Genomic DNA, 14,559 nt, shown 5'->3' with positions numbered 1-14,559 from the left:
GCCCGTTCTCTGCAGCTGGGGCTTCACCGTGGTACATGAGACAGAGAAACACGAGAAACAACAGTGGTGAGCAGGAGCCCCAGGCCCAGGAGAGATGGGCGCACGGCCCCCCTGACTGGGTCCCCTCCCTGTCCCGATCTGTGCTCTGCCCCGCGGCTGTGGGCTGGGGAGCCGGGCAGGGTGTCCCCACTCAGCTGGACCCTGGCGGCGTCCAGACCTGTGCCCCCCCCCCCGCCCCCCCGCAGGTACCTGTGCTGCGAGACGCAGATGGAGCTCCGGGAGTGGTTCGCCACCTTCCTCTTCATGCAGGTACCAGGCGCGGGCTGCAGGGTGTGGGGTGGGTCCGGGGAAGCCTCCATCACCAAGAATGGCCGTGTTTGTTCCCTAGTCAGGCCCCCAGTTGCTTCAGGATTTTGAGTTGTTCTTAATTATTGTATTTGCTTATTCTCTTGTAAACCTTTTCTGGTACCTGCTCTGGCCGAGCCCCGAGCCAGGCATGCCAGACACACAGAGGGCCTTCGGAGCCCAGTGCTGGCAGCAGGAAGCCAGGGCCCTGCCTCGCGGAGGTGGTGGGTGGGGTGGGAGGGTGGCAGGGAGAGGGTTTGGTGGAAGCCGAGTCTTTGGAGACCAGCGGGAGAGGGGCGGCCTCCAGGCAGAGGGCCGGGTTCACACACAGCCGAGAGGCCAGGAGGGAGAAGAAGCCAGGCCGTGCTGGAAGCTGGCGCCGGAGGGGGAGTTGGGAGCAGAATCTCCATCTTGAAGGCCACGAAGAAAGCTGACTTTGACCTCGTCGGCAGTTTTACAGGAGAGTTTTGAGCGAAGCGAGAGCGGTGTGCAGGGCTGCGTGCTGGGGGCAGTGGGAACGCGCTGGGGAGGACTTGAAGCCAGAGCAGGGCCAGAGGCCTGGGTTGGACTCTGAGCAGAGGTTTTGTTTTAAGATGAGAGCTCAGAATTGTTTAGGGAGAAGGGAGGTAAAACTGTACGAGGGCCCTGGGCTGAGTTCTTTTCGGCCCGAGCTTCCTGGGACTCGGGGTCTGGAGGGAAACTGGGCAGAGGATGCTGTAGTCCTGTAGTCTCTGGGTTCCTGGCCAGAGAAGGCAGACTTGGTCCCCTGGAACCGCCTGCTTGGCGCAGGGCCTGGGATTGGTGTGTTTGTGGCCGGAGATGAGAGCTGTTGAGGAACACAGCTGGCTGGCTTGTGTGGGGGATCAAAGCTGAGGGTGTCACCTTGGACCCCGGCCGGAGGCGTTTCTGGGAAGGGTGGGTGGATCTGGAGCCGCACGTCTGGGCCAGCGGAAGCCGAGCCCAGGCCCCAGCGCCCCCTTCTCCCCTGCTCCGCAGCACGACGGCCTGGTGTGGCCCTCGGAGCCCTCTCGCGTGTCCCGGGCGGTGCCCGAGGTCCGGCTGGGCAGTGTATCACTGATCCCGCTGCGCGGCAGTGAGAACGAGATGCGCCGGAGTGTGGCCGCCTTTGCCGCCGACCCCCTTTCCGTGAGTGGCTCTGCGTCCCGGGACAGGCTCCCCGCCCCCCCGCCCCATCCCTCCATCCTCAGCGAGCGTCCCGTTAGACCCCTTCGGTTCGCCTGGGTCAGGGGTGCCCCTCTCTCCTGCTCCCTAGCCCCTGCTCCCCAGGGGTCTTCGCCAAGTGCTCATGGGATCTGGGCTTCTGTGCCTTCCCGCAGCTCCTCCGAAACGTCTGAGCACAGGTGGGACTCTGTCGCCGCTGCCACCACCACCACCACCGCCGCCGCCACCACCACGAAGCCTTCCGGGCAGACACCCTCATGCCCTGCATGCCTGGTGTGAGCCAGCAGGGGATGCATGAGGAAGCTGCAACCCTGCACCCCACATCCTGACTGGGCATGGGATTCCCTGGCCGGGACGTGGGGGGCAGGCAGCAGGGTCTGCCTGCCAAGGAGTCCCTTAACCTCTTCCCAGCAGGTGGGAGCTCAGCCCTGCTGGCCTGACCTGCACCCCTACCCCCCGCCGCCCGCCAGGGTCACCTACCCTGAGGTCAGGGGGTCAGAACTCTGGACAAATGCCATCCTTTCAGAGCTTGAGGCCCCGGGGCCCCCGCTGGAAGGGAGCCCACCCCTTTGCCACAAACTCCAGAACAGCCAAGTGTGGGTGCTCTGAAGGATCGCTCAGCTGGGGTGGGACGGGAGCTCTTGGCCGAGAACTGGACTGGGGGGCCTTCAGGCCCCTTTCTGGTCTGGGCTTTACCGGGAGGGCCCAGGCTGCCCGGTGCCCCTTCCCCACTTTGGGGACCTTTTGATAATATAAATATACCTGTATATTTTATCCCCTGGGCCTGAGCCCTGTGCTTGGTTGGGGTTTCAGATGTCCCAGGATAAGAAGGGGACAGGAGGCCCAGAGGTGAGGGCCCTGTGCCCCCCGCTTCCGCCCTGGCGTAGGCAGAACCCCGGCCTGGCTCCACGCCACCCTCACTGTGCTTCTGGTCCTGACTCTGGCCAGGACAGACCCCAGCTGGGACAGGGCCCTCTCCCTGCTGCAGTCTGATTCTGAGCCAGGGCTGGGTGGCCTGTGAGTGACCCCGGGTAGCCATCATCAGCCCCTCTCGAGACACGAGGTCACAGAGTCCAGGGAGCTTTGTTGAACTGGGGAGAAGGACCGCAGGTTACCCTTGGCCCCTGTGCGCGCCCATCAGAGGTGGGCCCTGCCTCTCCTCACACGGCCACCTCCTCCAAGAAGAGGCCCTGGCATGTGGGGGAGATGACGAGCTGCGCGGAGATGGATTTGGGATTCCCTGGGAAGGTGCCAGACACCGCGTTCCTGCCTCTGCCTGGAGCCTCATCCCCAGCCTCTCTCCAGGGGCTCCCCTCCCGGCCTTAGCCAGGGGGGCGGGGGATGGGCCCCATGGCTTCTGACCTCCGGTTGGTTGATCCAGCTCAGTGGGGACGCCCGGGTGTTGGCACAGCTCTTGGGGGCCTGGGCTCTGGGTTCCTTGTCCCCGCCAGGGAGGTAGGTGCCAGGCTGGAGTGGGCTCTCCGGCTGGCCTCACAGGCTGGGACTGAGCCCCTTGAGTGTCCCACCTTTGTCCTGCCCTGGGTGGGCTGCTCCAGGCCAGGCTGATCATTCCACCTCCAGCAGCCACCACAAGACCCTTGTCTGAGTGCTCAGGGGCTGGAATTCTTCCCTGGGTCTGAGGTGACTGCCAAGGCCCAGAGAGGATGGGTGAGAGTGGAGGCTCTAGGCTGCCAGGGGTCGCTTGCCCCAGCTCAGGGACGGGCTGCAGTGACTGCATCAGGCCACCAGGGGGCAGCCACAGACAACATTGCTGGTCCTAGAACAGGTTCTGAGGGCCCCATTGTGGCGTCCTGGCCCTGAGGTTGCTCTCTGGGCGTGTGAGGTGGGACCTGGCCCTGCCTTTGACCCCAAGCCTGGTGATATGGTGGAAGGCAGCGCAGTGCGGGAAGCGCTTTGGACTCCTGGGCTCTGAGAGCCCAGAGGAGGGAGGAAAGGCCATTGCAGGTTAGTGTCTGTGTGCTCCATGCACTGTCTCCTAGCAGAGGAAGAAAGTTAGGCCCAGAGAAGGGAAGCGACTTGCCTGAGGTCACACAGCTTTCCTGAGTCAGGGTCAAAGTCCATTTCCACTGCCCCACTTTGGGTGGGGGTGTTTCTCCTTCTCTACTCCCTTCCTGATTCCATGTCCGTTGTCTCTTCTTATACGTGGCCCCGTTTGTCCCTGAGGAGGGGTCTGAACCATCAAGAGTTAATGACAGCTTAGAGTGCTTTTCCTGGGGAGCGGGGAGGACATCCCAGCAGGAGCCTTTGGAGCCTCAACCATAGTGAATCACGGCAGTGACGTCAGCAACGCGTGGATCGTGGCAGGGGGCTCTGCTGATCTTGGTTCTGAGAATTTCTAGATGCAGGGCCTCTTGAGACCTTGGGTGGTTTGTTCACATATTATTTGAGGTTGGGTTGAGCGTGGTGGATGAGGAGCCTGGAGCTGGCCCTGCGCAGGTGTGGGGAGCAGCTCTTGGAGGGGGGGAGCCTTCCTGGAGGAGGAGGTGCCCCTGAGCTGGCCCTGAAGACTGGAAGCCTCGCCAGGCGCCCTTGGTAAGGAGGGGTGCAGGTTGGGATGAGAACAGGCTGAAGTGTTGGGGGAGGTAGACAGGGCTTCAAGGGTTCCCCCCAGGGCTGGGCCTAATGGCAGGGGACCCGGGGGAGCCCTAGGGGCGAAGGCTGTCAGAGCTCGGGGTCAAAGGCTCTGTGGGTGGAGAGGAGGCTGGCTGGGGGCAGCGGGGGCTGGGCCGGGAGGCGGGGTGGGATGTCTGTCTCCTGCTCCTCCTGCCCACCCTGTAGACTCCTCGGCAGCCCTCCAGCCAGGGCCTCTGGGCCTCGGGAGACCCCTGGGCTCCATGAGAAGTCGATGGGGCAGGGGAGAGGAGGGTGGGCCCCACGTCCTCCTCCCGTTTCTCCTTGAGCCCAGGGAGTGGAGCCGAGGCCTTGTTTCCTGACCCTGTGTTCGCGTGGCTGCCAAGCCCCCTCCCCGCGCAGGTTGTTTTGGGCAAGCATGGGTGTGGATGCCAGCCAGGCGGCTGCTGACACTCCGTGTAGCCTGTAGCTGTGGCCGAGTTCCCGAGGTCTCTGATCTTCAGTGTTCTTTTGAGTCCTTTGGTGACAGTAGCAGTAGCTGCAGTTGGGAGGGTGAGATGAGCTAGTGAGCGGGAAGCGCCCAGCGCTGTCCTCAGTAGCACCCCCCCCCCCCCAGACGTGCCTGGGAGCCGTGGCGGCCTCCAGAGCCCCATCTGTTTTCACTCAGGAAGCGTGTCTTAAACCCCTACTGTGTGCTCACTCAGCGTCGGGGAAGGAGGAGCCCGTCTGGTGGGGGATTGTCCAGGAGCGGCTCCCGGGAGGAGGTGAGCCTTGGAGGACCGTGCACACGGGGTTGAGAAGGACACCATCGGGTGTTAGTGCAAATCCGTGCGTCCGACGCACAGAGAGGCCACACAGACCCAGACATTGGAGCTGGGGGCGGAGAAAGGGTTACCCGCGGGACCCCTGCCCCCAACCCGAATTCCCTGCACCCAAATCCTAAAGCATCTGTAAAAGCCAGATGAGGGAGGGGTGGCAGCTGAGTGAGCGCGCAGGCTGAGGGTGGCCCGGGAGAGGGGAACACACTAGGGTAGGGGCAGATTGGGGTGCCCAGGGTCCCGCGGTACAGTCTCTGGGGGGTTGATGGCAAGGGGACGGGGCGGCGCCCCAGGAGTTAACCCTGTCGGTCCTTAGGTTCCGAGAGGCCCGTGGTCGTGGCAGAGTTGCCATCTTCCATTTGGTGGCGGGGGGGGGGCATGTTTGTAAATGGTCTCGGGCAATGCGCGGCTGACCCTGCCGGCAGGGACTTCAGCGCGAACTAAAGCAGAGGACGAGGCGGGGGCCCGCACTGGGAAGGCCCCCAGGGTCCTGCTTGGTCAGAGCCACAGGCAAGCAGTGTGGCCCCGAGGTGAACACCCTCTTGTGGCTGGAGCTTCCTGCCCCACGGTCGTTCCAGGGCCAGTGCCCCATATGCCTCTGGTGTTGGGGTCTCCGCAGCCAGCTCTGAGAGACCCAGACTTTGATCTGGGGGTGACTGGCTGGCAGGCTGGCATATACGTCTAAGTACAGCTGGCATGAACCTCCCCATCTCCCCTCCAATGTGACACCTCCTTCAGGAAGCTCTTCTGGATTGCTCTTCCATCGTATGTCCTGTGTGCACTTAGGGGGTGTGTGTGTGTGCACACTCGCGCGCACACGCGCGCCCTGGTCACTTGCATCCAGTCCTGGGCTGGATGTCAGGGACCCTGGTGAACCCAGGCTGGCTCAATCCTAGTGTGTCCCCCTCTCCTGGGCCACTCTCAGCCTGTGGAAATTTCCGTATTTTTTCTGCCCTGGTTACGGCTCCTACTGCTGTATTTATCACCCTGGAGACACAGAGGCACAGGCACACACATGCCACACACACTTGTGCCCTGCACACACACACGTGGCGCCTGCACACCTCCTCCTGAACTTCCACACACACACACACACACGCATAGGCGCACATGCACACAGCACGTGGCTGAGCGCCCCCACGCAAAGCTCTCTAGGAAAATTGTCCTCCTTCCAACTCCTCCCCCGCCTCCTCCCCTCTGTCCTCCCACCACCACCCCCCTCAAAACCCTGCGACCTGAGAGATGGGCGGGACGGTGCCTCCCACCACTTGTCAGCCTGGAAGCTCTTCCCGTGGGTCCTTCCCCAGCACCCGCCCTTCCTCTCCTGCGTCTCCCCAGCGGCGCCCCCGCTCCTCTCTGTGTTCCTGTGCCTCTCCCTCCACCTCAGTCACCCGGGGTCCTCCGGTGCCACTCTTTGGACCCTCCGAGTTGGAAGCTGTCCTTCCTCCCTGCCCGGAGACCTGACAGATGCTGATGGAGGCAGAGGGACGAGCCGGGGGGCCAGAGGGCCTGAGCCTCCTCAGCTCCTGTGGTTCCAGTCCCGCCTCCCAGATGAGGGGAGCGCTGTGTGCCTAACACCATGGAGACCAGTGTCATGGCAACACAGCCCAGGTGGGCACAGCCTCCTCTGGGGCCCCCAGAGCTCCCTAGGAGGAGCTGCCAAGAGGCCGGAGGAGGTGGCCTTGTGCTGGTGCCCGGCACTGGCTGCCATGCCCACCTCCAGCTCACGCCACCCCCAGATCACCCCATCCCGACCAGCTCCACTTGCACTGCAGGGTCCAGGGCCACAAGTCCCTGGTCCCAGTGGGGGGACACCTTCTGGCAAATGCACTCCAGAGCTGGGGGACCCTGAGGGCTCATTAAGTGGACTGAGCACCGGAGAGGGGGCAGAGGCTTGCCCAGGGGACCCAGCACTTCCAGACAAGCTTGACTCTGAGGCCTCTGTTCACTGCTCCCCGCTCCCACCCAGCTCAGTGGTCACGGGGCGAAGGGGGTCGGCCCAGCTGCCCTCCAGCCGCCTGGGACTCTGCCAGTCCTTAGGGGTGGCCGCAACGAGGATGAAGTGCGGCTGCTGATAGGCCCTTAGGAAGCACCCGCACCTCCTCCTGGCCTAAGGCTCTGCACGTGTCACGGCCTTTAGTCCTTAGAGCAAAGCCTGTGAGGAAGATGCTTTCTGTTCTCAGTTTCTAGGTGAAGACACCGAGGCGCAGGCTTACCCATGTCAGATGCCTGGTGAGGGGGGAGAGCTGGGACCGGAACAGGTCCTCCCTGGCTGGTGCGGGCCAGCCACGGCGTCGTGCCCGGGGCCCTCCCCAGCAGGCACTCTTTCCCAAACCACTGACAAGTTGTGTTTCCAGTTCTGTCTGTCCTGGAGCATGTTCCTGGGGCCCGGTGTAGATCAGGCTGCAGGACATCTAGAAGACAGGAGGCGGATTGTCTAAGGGATGGAGGGGCCGCAGAGCCTTCCTAGCACGGTTCGCCCTGGGGAAGGCCTCCCCTGCCATCCAGCAAGGCAGGAACCAGCTGGCAGTCCCCGGGGCCTTTTAGAGTCCTGTCTAGACCCAAAGTGGAGCCTGGGGACGAGGGAGGGGACCCTGCCTCCTGGACCCAGACTCGGCTTCTCTCTGGACCCTGGTGGAGTCACGTTGCAGCTGCTCCCTCCTAGCTTATGTAATCATTCAAATATAGCAGCTGCCTTTATCCCACTGAGTCACCCCCTTCCCCCCACCCCTCAGGTGCAAGAAGCTAAGGGGGAAGAGGTGGATTAGGGCTGAGTGGGTGGTTCAGGGCCTCCAGGCAGGAGGATCTGGGTGTGCTGGATTGGAGGTGGTGGAGACGAGGGAGCTGGGCCAGGGCCCTGAGGGAGTGAAACCTTCCCCAGAGTATGAACACCGGGTCGCTTCTGCTCTGACCTAGACACATTTAGGGGGTCCCTTCCCAGGGTCACAAGCTACATCCCCAGCCTTCCCGCCCAGCCCTTGGTGCAGCCAGAGGAGAGGAGCAGGAGGGAGGTTACAGGAGGAGCCAGTCCCGTGGCACGGTGACCAGGAGGCCTTGGTCCTAAGCCCAGCCCTGCCCTTAATTCACTGTGTGACCTGGGCCTCTTTCTGCCCCTTTTCACCTGTTCCCCTCCCTGAACCTGTTGCCTCTTCCAGCGCCTCGTCCCCTTGTTCCGCACGAGTGGGAAGCTTGCTCTCCCCACCTGAGGTCAGCCCCCAGTTCTGTGTCCCCAAGGCCACCTCCCTGAGGTGTAGAAGGAGCCGTTCTGGAGGCCATGGTGGCCTTTTGTTCCTTTGTCAGCAAAGGCCTTGTCACCGCCGTTGTGGTGGGGCCTGTGCTTAGTACGGAGATGAAGGGGACTAGGCCAGGCCCTTGCCAAGGACATGGCGCTCCTCTGGCCATCGTCCTTGGAGCCACAGGTGGCAGCTTTGGCTGAGGAGGAGGTGGAGAAGCCCTGTGAGATGTTTCCCTCAGAGGCCCCCCACTCCCTCCTGGGCTCTTGTCGCAGGGACCCAGATGCAGACATCCTGGCACCCAGCCAGAGGGAGTCACTCGGGGCTTTTCAGGCCAAGCCTCCGTGAAATCCATGTTCCGCCAATTACCGGCCTTCCCCTGGGGAGGGAGGGCTGTCTCAAGCTCCGCAGCCTCAGTCTTCCCTGGAGGGGAGGCAAACTCCCACGGAGCAGAAGAGAGGCCCCCACACCACCGGCAGCCTCTTAGCGAGGACTTGTCCCTGTGTGTTCTGGGCTGGGCTCCGAAGGGCACCCTCTGCCCCGCTCACCGTGTCTCCTTCCACCCCTCCGTCAGCACCTCTCACCTGTACCTGGTGAGGCTGCGGCCTGGGTCTGAGGGGAATAGGACTCTGGCCTGTTCTTGAGGAGGATGTGATCTGGCAGGAAAAAGGGGATGAACTTGAGCATGGGGATGGGATGGGGGGACAGGTGGCAAGTCACAGGGGGAGAGGCAGCAAGGCCTGGTCCACCCAGAATCCAGCGGCACTCCCGCCCCGCCTACCTTGTTCCCCGTGCGCAGGGGCAGGTGTGTGATGAACTGGCCCAGGGAGACGGGGGCCCGGATTTGCGATGGGCAGAGAAAGGAAGCGGAGACGGAAGCAGCCTGGGGAGGGACAGACTGTACCAAGTCGAGGAGGCGAGGCTGGCCATGTGCGCAGGGACCACCTGCTCCACCTGGAGCTGAGGACGGAGTGGTCGGCCAGGGTCAACCACGAGAGACCTCGTGCCAGGCCGGGGAGCTTGGCCTTGACCCTGAGAGTCCTGGGAGCCGTGTAGAGGCCTCGAGGAGGAGTTACACGACCAGCTAGATGTCTGAGAAAATCAGTGCTGGGTGCAAGATGGAGTTGGAATAAAGGGGTCGAGTTGGGGTAGGGCCTGGAGAATGGCCAGAAGAGGGGCAGTAAATTGGGGCGAGGAGAGAGTGGGCAGAGGTGAGGAAATTACAGAGGGCCAATTGACAGGCCTTCGTGACAGATTCGACACAGGAAGGGAAGGGGAGCAAAGAGGCGAAGCAACTTTGCACTTTTCAGACCAGGGATGGGATGTTTGCTGATGCTTTTGTGGAGACGAAAGATGTGCTGAATGTTGGGTATGTGAGTGTGAGGGTCCTGTGGGATGTTTCCAGAGAACCTGTTCAGGAGGCCGCCCGAACTGGACATCTGGAGCTGCAGGGAGACCACGGGGGGGGGGGGGGGCGCTCAGAGCCGGTGTGTTGGGGGGAAGGCGTGGGGGGCGGGGAGTAGAGAATGAGGGGAGACCGGTCCGGTGCTCCAGTGAGGAGCACCTCTGTTGAGGGGGTGAAAATAGCAAGAACCAGTGAGCAAGACAGAGGAGGGGCAGCTGGGAAGGCAGGAGGGAAACAGCGGGGAGGGCACCGAAAGAAGCCGCCTTCTCTTGCGACCAGGAGGTAGCTGGAGCCTGTGGAGCCTGCAGTCCTCGCGAGGCTGTGGGTGCAGGGCCGAGGCTGGGTCGCCGAGGCCGCATCCTCCCATCGCCTCGAGCAGCCGCTTGGCCCGCCCAGGAGCATCCTGCTTTCTCCCATCTTCCTCCAGATCCCCAACTCGCAAAAAGCAGTGTCTGCTGACGCCTGCGGGGCCTCAGGCCGGGGAGTGCGACCGTGGCCGGCGCTGATCAGCACCCTGGAGAGCGGCCGGGGGGCGGGGCCCGCGGTGGGCGGAGCTTCGCTGCAACCGCACGGGGCCTTTAGTTCCTGCCCCGGCTGCTCTTGCAGGCTGGTTCGAGGTGGAGGAGGGAAGAGCAGGCGTGGGAAGCCTCAGGCCTCCCCCCGCCCCCCCGCACCTCCGCTCACCCGGCAGTGCCCGGTAGGAGCCCCTACCCCAGCATTCAGGGTTGTTTCTCAGCCACATCAATTCCACCCCTGGAGGGGAGGGGAGGGGAGGGGTACGCTCTTTACTGGAAACTTGACAGATGGTCCCCAAACCTCACAACTCTTTGAGCTTAGAGTTTGCAACCTCATTTTGCGGATAAGAAGACTAAATCGAAGTTCAGAGAGGTTAAATAACTTCCCCTGGGCACATGGCAGCTGGGATTTGAACTCCCACCTGCCTGGCCCTAAGTCCTGAAATTCACAGATTCTCGCATCTTGCACCTCCTTCCTGCAGACCCCTTACTTCTGGGACAGCGGTGGAAGCTGCTGGGCCGGTGGGATGGGGACACCACCCTCCCGGCCACCTGACTTGCTGCACGTGTTCCCAGGAGGCTTCTGAAGCCGAGGCCCCCTGACCCTCTCCAGACAGGAGAGCAGACAGGGGGCTGAGGGCCACGTGAGGCCTCCCCGCCCAGAAGGCACCCTCCTTTGACCTCCTCTGACTCACCCCAGGCTCCTTAGGGCATGAGGGGAGCTATGAGAGACCCAGACTGGCTTTTGGAGCCCCCGGGTCCCTGGGCTGGTTCAGGCTGAGGAAACAGTTTGCCCAGAGCTTCCAAAGATCTAAAATTCTACCTTCTGGGGCCACAGTGGGGAGCAAAAGTCTCCCTCACGTTTTCTTTGCTAACGCTTCGCCAACAACTGCTTCCTCTAGCACTCAACGTGGCAGGCCTCCTGCCCGAGCCCGGTTTCCTGCCCATCCTGCACCCTGTGCCCATGCGCAGGCCAGGTGTCCACTTGACCTCGTGGGCTTTTCTCATGGGCTTTTGCCTAGAGCTTGGTGTGTGTGGCAGGGCTTACTCCCCTGACAGCTCCGAGAGGTGGGGTTCCTGGTGAGGGGTCCGCTAGCTCCCCTAGCCTGGAATCACCCCCTTTGTCCTGGGTCCTCCTCGCCTTTGAAAGCCCAGCTGACATCCTCTCTTCTGGAAATGCTCCCCTGGATCAGGGGCTCCCTTGGGCACCAAAGACCCCCGCTTCCCTTTGTCACACAGCAAGTCCCCCCCACCCATGCCCGGTTGCTTCTCCGAGGCAAGGAACAGTCCGAGTCATATCTGATGACGTTGGCCAGTGCTAGGTGTTTGTGAATGAATGAATGAATAAGTTAGTGGTGGAACCAAGACTTGAACCCTCATCTCCTGCCTCAAAGTGTGGAGCTTTGTCTCTGTCCAACAGGAGCTCTGTTGAAAGAGCTTCCTACCTGTCTCTTTGCCTAAAACGCCCCTATTCATTGGGGTCAGGAGCCCATCTGCCCTTAGGGACAGGGCAGAGGTGCCGCAGGCACTCCTCCAAGCTGATAGCCTGTGAACCGTGAAGCCTCGTGGGGCGTGCAGTGACCTGGGCGCCCACATCGCCTAGCAGAAGTCCGTGCTCAAGCATCAGCTCCTGCAGTGTCCTGCTAAGCAGAGCCCCGTGATGAGACTTTGACACCCCCCCCCCAGAGCCTCATGCATGCCCAGCTCCATGCTGGGGCTCCGCCCTGGCTCATGATACAGACCCCGGTAAGGGGGCCCAGAGGAGCTAGATCTGCTGGGAGGCCTGGCCCCTCCGTGCTTGAGCGGGGCACAGGGTCCCCTTCCCTGAGCGCCTCTCTGAGGGTCTGGGTTCTGCCCACCTGCCCCTCATCCCCAGGTCCCCTCCAGCCCAAGAGCCTTGCAAACCCCTCAAAGCCCCCCATCCTCACACCGTCTGGGCTCCTCCGACTGTTCCTCTCTTCCTCTCCCTCACCCCCTCCATTTCCATCTTTGCTTTTTTTCCTCCTTTTTCTTTCCTGTCTTTGTTCCTCTGTGTGTGGTTCCCTGCGCCTCTCTGATCTCTTTGTATTTCCATCTCGATCTCTGCGGGGCCCTGATCCCTCTCTCCTCTCCTTGTGCGTTTCTCTCCCTTCCTGTCTCTGTCTGTTTCTCCCTCTAGTCTCTCCCTCTGTGTGTGAGTCTTTTGCTCTCTCCCAGCCAGAGTCTCTCCCCACCCCTCCCTCTCTGTCTGGGCCTCTCTGTTCCTCCTCCCTCCTCCCTCCCCCTTCTGCATTATCAGACCTGCTCCAGCCTCCTCCCAGAGCCAGCCTAGCGGCAGAGGCATTGGTAGCGGGAGAAGCGGGAGCAGCCGGGGTTGCAGAGCTGGTGGATTGATTGGGGTGTTAAGTCCAGACTGAGTCGAGGACAGGCCGCTGCTCGGGTCCCCGTGCCTGCTGGGCCAGGCGCCCTGCCTGGAACCCCGGGCAGGGTGGACAGGGCGAGGTGCCACTTTAGTCTGGCTGGGGAGGCAGATGATGAGGAGCGATGGGGCAGGCATGCGGCCACTCCATCCTCTGCAGGAGCCAGCAGTACCCGGCAGCGAGACCGGCTGAGCCGTGAGTACTATCGAGGGGTTGGGGTCTGGGTGAGTAGCTGCAGGAGGTGCCGTGGACAGGGTCCCCCGGGAGTCCCTCCGAGGAGCTGGGGTTAGTGTGGAGCTGAGCCACGTGGGAGGATCAATTCTGCTCCTAGGCGCCTGGTTACTGGGCTGTAGTATGGGGGGGGGGGGTCTCTGTGTCTGGTGGGGGTGCTGACATCACCTAAGGCGTGTTGGGGCTGGGGTCCCACTGAAGATGCTGGTGCCTGGGGAGGCGTTGGTAATAAACCTAAACCATCCCTTCGGGGCTGGGGAGGGGGAGTTAAGGGGGGAGGGAGGTGGCTTGGGAGGGTGCAGGCAGTGTTCCAAGACGCTCTGGAGTCTGATAGATTCAGGACCCTGGAGAGGGATGATGTCCAGGGCCCTGGGGGTGTGTGTGTGAGAGAGAGAGGGAGAGAGGGAGAGAGGGCATGAATTATGAATAAGAGTGGACTTGGAGCAGGAAAGGGTCTGGGGCAACTGCCCTTCATGGACTGGGGATTGGGATTCAGAGACTCCGATTTAGGCAACTTTGTCCCCAGAGCCTCTGTCCCAGAGAGAGCTGGGAATAGGATTGGTTGGAATGGGGTCCCCTGTGCACCAGGCTCGTGAGCACCCGTGTGCAGGAGGCTGCTTGTGCAGTGAGTGGAGGGGTCTGTGGAGGTGCCTTTCCATTGTCTGAGGGCTGCTAAGGTGGCAGCTGAGTGACATACATCTCCAAGTCGGTGGCGACACAGGTCTGTGCCAGGCTGTGAGAGGGTGTGTATGTGTGTGCGTGCACGTGTGAGGTGTAGACTTCTGGGGTCCTTGGTGGTTGGATGTGCAAGCAGCTTATTAGGGTGTGTGAGCCTCGTGGTGGGACTCTGAGAGTCTACACGAGCGTTTGTGTGAAGGAGTGTGTGTGTCCCACGTGGGTGTCTGTGTTAGCGCCAGTGTTATGGGTGTGTGGTCACGGTGCTGGTGTGCATGAGTATGTATCTTGGCGCTTGTGTGGCTGGTGTGTGTGTGTGTCTGTAGGCGCGTGTTCATCTGAGTGCGTGTGGGTGGCGGTTTCCTTCCCCTGGTGGTCGAGGACCCAGCTGGGATACTGTGGCCCACAGAGGCAGGGTGGGGGTGGCTAAGTGTGTGCCCACCTCCATGAGCCCATGCCAATTCATCCTGCACCCTGTGGGGAGATGCACAAAAGAAATCGGCAATGCTGGCTCTGTTCTGGGGCCTCCCAAGCTTCCTAGCATAAAATAGCTTGAAAAGAATTAAGCAGCAAAGACCAGGATCCAGCTAACAGGTGGGCGGGGGGAGGGGGGCGCAGCATAAGCAAAGGCCCTGGGTTGGGACTGGCACGTGCCTGGAGCTGTGAGGAGGCTGGAGGGCTAAGTGGGAACCACATCTGGCAGGACTTGACCTCCAGGCCTCTTGGGCTTTATCCCGAGGGCCCCGGAGAGTTCGGGAAGGTTTTGCTCAATGCGGAGACATAATCAGATGTGAGATTTAGACAGTTGCCTCAATGGTACTGTCAAGGTTGAACTGGAAGGGAGGGGCGGGGGCCCGGGGGCTAGTGTGGAGGCCAGACCAAGGGAGGGGGACATCAGTGAGGCCCGGGCCCAAGTGGGCCAAGGGCCAGAGGAGACCGGGGCCTTTATGAAGAGAGCACGGAGGTGGCTCGGGCTGGGACTGGAGCTGGGGGTGCGGTGCTGAGACATCAGACGGTCCGGATGTCTGAAAGCTAAAACTCTTGGAAGGCAGGGCAGGTGGTGGAGGGACCCCTGGAGGGTCTCCGGCCCAGGTGCAGGGGGTCGGAGATCGGGAGCCATCTCTTCCCAGACAGGGAAACCAAGGCTGTGGCTTTGTCACCCCT

At 62.1% G+C, this 14,559-nt stretch overlaps 1 protein-coding gene across 7 annotated transcripts in view; it reads left to right on the top strand.

The window, feature by feature from the left end:
• The window catches only part of ARAP1 (ArfGAP with RhoGAP domain, ankyrin repeat and PH domain 1), a 63,143-nt gene extending 60,842 nt beyond the window's left edge, over positions 1-2,301 (top strand). For all 7 annotated transcript variants that reach the window (XM_047754147.1, XM_047754144.1, XM_047754148.1 and 4 more), the window contains 4 exons: positions 16-66; positions 246-309; positions 1,342-1,491; positions 1,683-2,301. In XM_047754147.1, the coding sequence (XP_047610103.1) occupies positions 16-66; positions 246-309; positions 1,342-1,491; positions 1,683-1,700 (283 nt within the window). In that variant the 3' untranslated portion in view covers positions 1,701-2,301. The remainder of the gene's footprint in view (positions 1-15; positions 67-245; positions 310-1,341; positions 1,492-1,682) is intronic.
• Positions 2,302-14,559: the final 12,258 nt, after the last annotated feature.

Source organism: Phacochoerus africanus, chromosome 11 (genome assembly GCF_016906955.1).
Source record: "Phacochoerus africanus isolate WHEZ1 chromosome 11, ROS_Pafr_v1, whole genome shotgun sequence".
NCBI lineage: Eukaryota > Metazoa > Chordata > Mammalia > Artiodactyla > Suidae > Phacochoerus > Phacochoerus africanus.
Note: the sequence above shows the minus strand (reverse complement) of the source record. Positions and strands in the feature narration are given on the sequence as shown.